This window comes from Colletotrichum tamarilloi (assembly GCF_030869305.1).
Source record: "Colletotrichum tamarilloi strain Tom-12 chromosome Unknown Scaffold_112.1, whole genome shotgun sequence".
Lineage (NCBI taxonomy): Eukaryota > Fungi > Ascomycota > Sordariomycetes > Glomerellales > Glomerellaceae > Colletotrichum > Colletotrichum tamarilloi.
Genome location: NW_026849495.1, coordinates 89,112 through 96,445, shown reverse-complemented (window position 1 = coordinate 96,445; position 7,334 = coordinate 89,112). Strand labels below are relative to the sequence as shown.

General features: G+C 51.6%; 1 protein-coding gene across 1 annotated transcript; it reads left to right on the top strand.

Annotated features, from left to right (window-relative positions):
- Positions 1-5,553: 5,553 nt before the first annotated feature.
- CTAM01_14081 (MIP family channel protein) lies at positions 5,554-7,124 on the top strand (the record flags this gene model as incomplete). Its single annotated transcript, XM_060530082.1, has 2 exons — positions 5,554-6,874; positions 6,946-7,124. The coding sequence occupies 2 exons, from the start codon at positions 5,554-5,556 to the stop codon at positions 7,122-7,124; spliced, it is 1,500 nt and encodes a 499-aa protein (XP_060375364.1).
- Between the last annotated feature and the right edge of the window lie 210 nt (positions 7,125-7,334).

The following is a 7,334-nucleotide window of genomic DNA, read 5'->3' as shown; positions in this document are numbered from 1 at the left end:
CGCAACAAGGATCAAGAGATAAAAGGTATGTACAAGATGAGCAACTTTCACGACTTCAGTGGAGCGATGGAAATTAAGCTTAAGTTTTACGACATGCGGACGATGATCGCTTATATGCCGATCGCTGGTAAATTCAGCGGCGTGATGATATGACTTCTTAACTCCACAGCTCTCCTTATTTCTCCTCAACTCTGGAATTAATATGAAGCCAAGACATACATCAGGGGAGAACGTCGAAGCCGACATATCGACTTCTTGGCATCGTGGCAATGTGTTCCTCCAATGCTATGCATCCATAGGCTCTCAAGATGCCCTTCTAAGTGGAATGGCCGGGGATTTTCAATTTCCCCGAATGAGACGACATCTTCGCCTTTCTCAACCATGCTTCACGGAACACAACCATGACTGCTCAGTTGAAACGGAAACGTACCAAAAGCGTAACGGACGCAACGTGAAGTCTTTCCCCATTGGACCAGTAATCTATTCGGTTTTTTGTCCATGGTGGTGTCGTTCCCTATTCACACGTCCAAAGGGATCGTTCTGCGGAGAAAATTGTTGTTGGAGGAAAATTGCCAGGGTCGGCCGCCCACTGGCCCAAGGCGAATGGCGGGATAACGCGTGGGGGTCCGAAGAAAACGTGATCATCTTCGGGGTGCTACACCACGTTGTCTCCACTCTGCCCCGGATTGATCGGGGCCAGCACGGCACACCGCATCGGTGGATCATAGTAGCGCCTATCTAGCGTTCGGTTCATCGTTCTTAATTCTCGGATTAAGACGATCAACGTATCTAGCGCCGACTATGAACCGAAAAGCAGACGAACGAATTCGGTAAGCATGTCGGCGACTAATAGAAGTTGAGCTGTCACCAGAATGGACTGCGATTCGGTCATGGGTGAGACATCCGGCAAAACTCCAACATGTGAGCCATTGGCTGGCATGATGGGCTTCTTTTGAACATGCAGAAGTCTTCACTTGGTGGTGTCTTAGAGCAAACGCAGTCCTCAACCTTCATTTCGTGCGAGGACACTTACACGGCCGAGACTCGCGGTGGTGGGCGTCTCGTACGAGAGGGGGAAAGTACGCAAAAATAAAGACTCACGGCCGAATCTTGGTTCTTGGAAACTTTTTCTGCGTCGCATGTGGCAGCCTGCATGAAGCAGAAATCCAAAAGCCAAAATGGTTCGTCCTGCGTTCTAAAAACCATGGGCAATGCGTGTTCCCCATGTGAAGTCCCTCCCTGGTGTCGCTACCCTTGAGAATGGGCGGGAAGCAGATGCCCTGAGCACTCACGATCATGCTTAGTTCCAATCACAGTGGTCGGGAGTAGGATCTGTAGCCCATTTTAGATTGTCAAGGAAGCGCTGGTCTCAGTAATGAGGGCTACGACCCCTATCTCAATGCTCGTTCAAAGTTAATCGATTGGCTATTGAGGATTCACAGCATAGGGCTGGAGCAAAACGCCAAATCCTGTAAGAAAAGGAAAACAAAAACAAGCATTCAGCGGCAACAGGGCGGCACGATCCGGAATAGCCTGGACTGGACTATTCCAGCATGCCGCGTATGTTCAGGTTTCACGGCATCCCTCAACGCTTTTCTCTTTGTTCGAGGCTGGTGCGGGGGGGCCTCGACTCTATTTTAAAATTCATCTCAAATCTTTAGCTTGCTTGAGATGCACTTGCGACGGCGGGTGAAGTTGCTCCTCTGGACAGCATTTGGTATTTCATCGGAACCAAGATGCTTTCCCAATAAATTCACTATACTCCCTGGAGAACATGGCGGCTTCTATAATATTGCAGATATGCTTGATTTTCCATTTCAGTTTACTTTCAAGGCATCCTTTTCTCAACAAACAGCCTTCTGTTCGGTCATTTTGGGATCCGAATAATTGTCGCAGAAGACACTGTTGTTTCACCTTTTAGCTTTGTGCGTTTTGCTGGTAGGCTTTCCATCGCGAGTAAGGACGGCATTTTGAATGACTAGACTCTAGTAAAATCCAGGCTTGGCCAAGTTGTAAACACGACATCCAGAACTAACCTTCCCAACAAGCGCATTGAACCTCCGATTCTTCATGTATCTACCATCCCACTGGCTGGACAGAATTCTTGTCCAGGCGCTCAAATGAATCTACCAGAATGAGATGAGATAGTCTGAGAATCATCGCAAGATTAAAAGCTTAGCAGCTACCAGTAAGCATGAGCCACCCAGTCCGAGCCATTGTTTCGACATTCACAGTGATTTTCCTCCTTGGAACGAACGCAAGCCCTCTACCCTAACCCCAACATTATCCGTTTCGCCGGATCTCTCTTGGAACCTGCACTGGCCTGAAGGTGAACAGCCAATGGAAGAGCTGACGTTGTCACCTCGCCCCTGAGTACATAGACTCGAGCAAGATCGAAGGGAACTAACCGTACCCCCTTCCTTGAACCCTCGCCGGACTCTCCTCGAAAAGGCTGTTCGGTTCATTATTCCTATAGATCAAACTACCGATGCAGGTACAAATGTTCGATTGCCAAAATTTGAAAGATTCTGTGACCCATATATCTATTCTAGAAACATTTGAAAACGTGCTGTTTCTCAACTGGCGGTCTGGGCCAGCCGTTAGAATTATCAGTGTTCTTGCATATTTGGAGCCTTTCAGCTGGGTTTAGGATTCCATGCAATCACAGGCATATGTGGCACATGAGGTGGTGAGGCTGATACTCAGGGGTACCACGTCTTTACCAAAGAGTTGAGCCAGGGTATGCCGACTTCTCCGAAGACTTGACTTTTCGAGCCCGCCCTCTCCAACCTCATCCTTTCACCCAACATGGGCGGCTGTTACGGATGCTTGCGTATTGAAAGAGGGTATCCTAGCAATCTTGATCGAGATCCGTAGATCATCATCCACTTTAGGGGAATTTTTCACAGAACTCCAACTGGGTCGTTTTAATTCGGAAGGCTGTTGGCACTTTATCCAACCTCACTTCTGAAAAACCAGCCACACGACATTGACTCGGAAGAAAGTCACTGGATCGCGGTGCCAACTCATCGTGAACAGTGAGTGCCAAGAGGGGAGGACTTTTACCACCTAACTCTCCTGCCACCGTTGTGTCCGCCTTGTCGCAGATGGGGCAGAGTGTCGTGGCATCAGTGGGGATGCTGCAGTCATCTGCAAAGACCTGACATGTTCAGGTCACAAGGCCAGCTATCTTGCGGAGGAGTAATTGGAGTGAAGGGATTCCATACCTCATACAGAATGCCGATACCGCTGGAACCTGGTCCGGGACTCTTCTCGTCACCCACTGGGACTCATCACGATGAGAGTCTGAAGGGCTTCTTGTCTGCCACACTTTGTCACGAAAAGGCTGGAGAAAGGGGGCCGGCGCCTGTCACCATCTTGGCACTCGCACGTCCAACCTCTCATAACAGCACTACCATCATTGCACACTACCATTGGTCTACCTATTGTCGCTGCATATGGACAGATGACAGCCTGGGGTTTACGGCGGATGGAGGGGGCGCACAGATGAGCGCGAAGGGGGCACTGGAGAGGTCAAAAAGCCATCGGATGTCCGACGTGGAACCGCGTAATACTCTACGTACTTGAACTCGCAACTTTTCGCAGCCGGCTAGAGAAGATTTCGGGTTCAGAGCTCCCACATGGAAGAGGACTGCATAGAACAAGGGTGTCCGAGCTTCCTTCGGTTGCGGTGAACGAGCTAAGCACATGGAATGCTAGACAACGAGTGCAAAATATTGATGGAGTTCCCACTCTTGGGGTCGTCAAACGACCTTCTTTTCGAGATTAAGCGGCGCGAGAAGGGTCTTCGAGCTTGAACGGCGAGATGCAAACGGAATGAAAATAGGAGCCGTGATTTCCTCGGCGTGTGGCACGGTGCAATCGTTGAACCTGGCAACCCGTAATTTTCACAGACTGATTGACGCCCAGACATCTAACGGAGCTGCCATTTGCACTAGAAGTCTAGTTTGCGACAGGTAAACTCTTTGAAAGTTGCCGTCATTTCTTCCGTCTCCCGCCGGCGGTCTGACAATCCAGCCGAACAGAAGAACAAACGGCCGCAGGTGCGAAATGATCGCCCAAGAGAGGAAGAGGCTCGCGAAAGAGGGTGGTAGGCATTGGGACTGGTATAGAGCCACACGGGGCACCGTCCCAGGTTCTTCGTTTGACTCCATCCAGTCTGCTTCTCATCCGAGCCACACCACCATCGGCTCTTCTCAACTCAACGTTCGTGTGAAAACTGCCCCATTTCGAATGACAAGGCCAAGAAAGCCATATCGCGCAATTTTCCTCTCGGACCCTTCGTTAAAGTTGGGCGATCATCTGTACCAAGGGTTAAAGGCCACCCGAAAGCCAAAGAAACCCAGTGGTGATGGTGGAGCGATGCGACGTTTCCAAACCCCAGACGATGGATCGTCGTGCTCGGTTCTGAACCCTTAACGATTCAACAGTACCGTCCGTCCCGACACCCGGTGACGCGCCGTATTTCCCAGCCCTCAATTCGTCTCATCCGGCGATGCCAGGGCCCTGGCGAGGAAAACTGGGCTAGAGCCCCTCAGCTCATAGTTGGAGTTCTTATGGGTGTTCTGGAAGTGGCAGCTTAGCGTCTCCCGATCTTTCTGGGATCTAACTCCAGAGGCCACAATCGTGAAGCTGTCATACAAGGATACTGCAGTCGACGTGTCAAAGGTGGTGCACTAGCGCCTTGGGTCTCCTGAGTTTAAACGTCGATGATCCCAGCTCTGAGCCCATGTTAACGCCCAGTTTTATACCTCTAGACCCCAACCACACAGACGCCGCAATGCCTCATTTGCCTCAAAATTGGACCTCGTTTCACCCCGTCCCTTCAGCTCCTACACACTTGGGTTGATGTGATCCCACCATTTTCAGTCTGATTTTGACGTCACCCGTCCGGGATTTCGGCTTCAACTTCCCCCCATATCCCTCGCTCTCGCCGGGGCACATCAGCAAGCCTTACCCGGCCGCGAGATTCGCGTGCATGAGATCGGCTCTGGGGTTATCCATGACTTCCGCCCTCCGCACTGCCCGGTGTGCCGACCACTCACGTCCGTGGGATCGGTGACCCCCGCGAGCTAGAGGCAGGCAGAGCACTCTGGAAGCACTTTGGGAGGACAATGGAGGCTCAACGGTCCCTTGTCGAACCTCCCCATCCCACCATTGCCTATTTCGCAATCCAATGTCCCCGCGGTCCTTGTCGAAACTAAGTCGGTGGCTGATCAGACGAAGGAAATCAAGGCCTAACTAACCGAAAAATGCGGTGACGTCGAGGTAAAGAGAGGGCTGGTTGGGCATCCATTTGAGTTTGAGAGCAGAGGTATATTATGCCTTCGGACACCTTCGGAACACGGGTTCATGGTGCTCTTCAAACATCAAGCCCACTTGAAGACCAGACGACGAGACTCAAGCTTACTCGAGAGTCAAAACTCTCTCAACAACGCTTTCACTACGGCGGACTTAACTATTCAAGTCCCCCCCGGCTCTATAATACTTCCTTCCTCGTCTCTGCGCTTGACACGCGACTTCGATCAAATCATGTCAGCCCAGCAGACAGGAACACTCAAGGCACCTGAGGGTGAACCCTCTCCAGTATCACCAGCAACAGCAGTCGATCCAAACTCCTTCTCTGACGACGAGAACCCAATCCAATCACCAAGATTTGTACCATCACACTCCCAACAACCTTCAAGAGGGGGCTCACGTTCAGTCCCTCTCCGTCGCACAAACACCCAGACACGGCAGAGGGAATCAGTAGACGACCCCTTGCCCACTGGTGTCTCTACAAAGTCCACCCGTCCACTGAAGGACAGCGCCCGTTTCGGGGACTACGACGACGATTCGGAAACGGATCGTTATTGGGGAACCAACGACCGTCATCCAGACTACAGCGGAGGTCGTGCACCTCGAACGCGCCCTCCCCGCGCGCACCTGAACCGTCCTCAACCGTACTTCAACTACGACCCCCAGACGGAAACCAAAGATTATTACGAGGAGACTCGCTCCTACGAGCCCGGTGACTACGGCGGCAGACCGCCCTCTCGCAGGATGTACGACGAGGAGATGGCGGGATACCCGCGCAGCGGTGTCGCTGTTCGCAGCACCAACGGCGAACAGGCTCGCATTGACTGGCACAACCTGTCCAGGGAAGAGAAGGCCCAGGTTATGCGTCTGCCTCTCACCCAGTGGATGAACTCGGACTTGAAGAACCACTTCGTCGCAAGTCTCGGCGAGCTCGTCGGCACTACCATGTTCTTGTTCTTCGCCTTCGCTGGCACAGAGGTTGCCAATATCAAGTCCGCTTCCAACAACTCCAGCAACCCTTCAGACAGCAACTCTACTACCGGAGCTTCCACGGGATTCAACACCGGCACTCTGCTCTACATCTCCATTATCTTCGGCTTTTCTCTCATGGTTAACGTCTGGGTCTTCTTCCGTATCAGTGGCGGCTTGTTCAACCCAGCTGTTACGCTCGGCATGCTCCTCGTCAAGGCTATCCCCGCATCCCGTGCTGCTTGCTTGTTCGTCGCTCAGATTTTGGGCGGCATGCTTGCATCAGTAATTGTCCGCTTTCTGTTCCCCGAGAACTTCAACGTTCGTACGACACTAGGCGGTGGTGCTTCACTGGTCCAGGGTGTTTTCATCGAAGCCATCTTGACGGCCGAGCTGGTTTTCACCATCTTTATGCTCGCCAAGGAGAAGCACAGAGCCACCTTCATTGCTCCTGTCGGTATTGGCCTGACGCTCTTCATCGCCGAGTTGGTTGGTGTTCAGTTCACGGGTGGTTCGCTCAACCCGGCACGAAGCTTTGGACCCTGCGTCATCACGGCAACCTTCGACCCTGAACACTGGATTTACTGTAAGTTTCTTTTTGTATTTTTGACTTCTTCTCCCTCATGACTAGTGGAAAGCTAATCTTGGTTGTCTCAGGGGTCGGGCCTTTCCTTGGCACAATCATTGCTGTCGTCTTCTACAAGTTCATCAAGACCTTGGAGTATGAGATGGCCAACCCCGGTGCAGACGGTGACCCTGAGAATGATCCTACTCAGAACCCCGCAAAGCTGGCAGAATTGCGCATGTCTCGCACAAAGTCTGCCAAGCAAGGTTGAAGCCAGACAATTAACGACAAAGAAACACGACAGAACCGGCACGATAATGAGGGAGAATTTGATGTGGATAATGATGATTTCTGATAATGATTTGCAACGTGTCACCGGGAACTACTATCTCCTGGCAAAATGACGAGAACGTATTTTCTCATGATGAGAAACCAGAGTAAGGGGTGGCGCTTGACAGCTAAGACTCACTTCGTGCTGGGA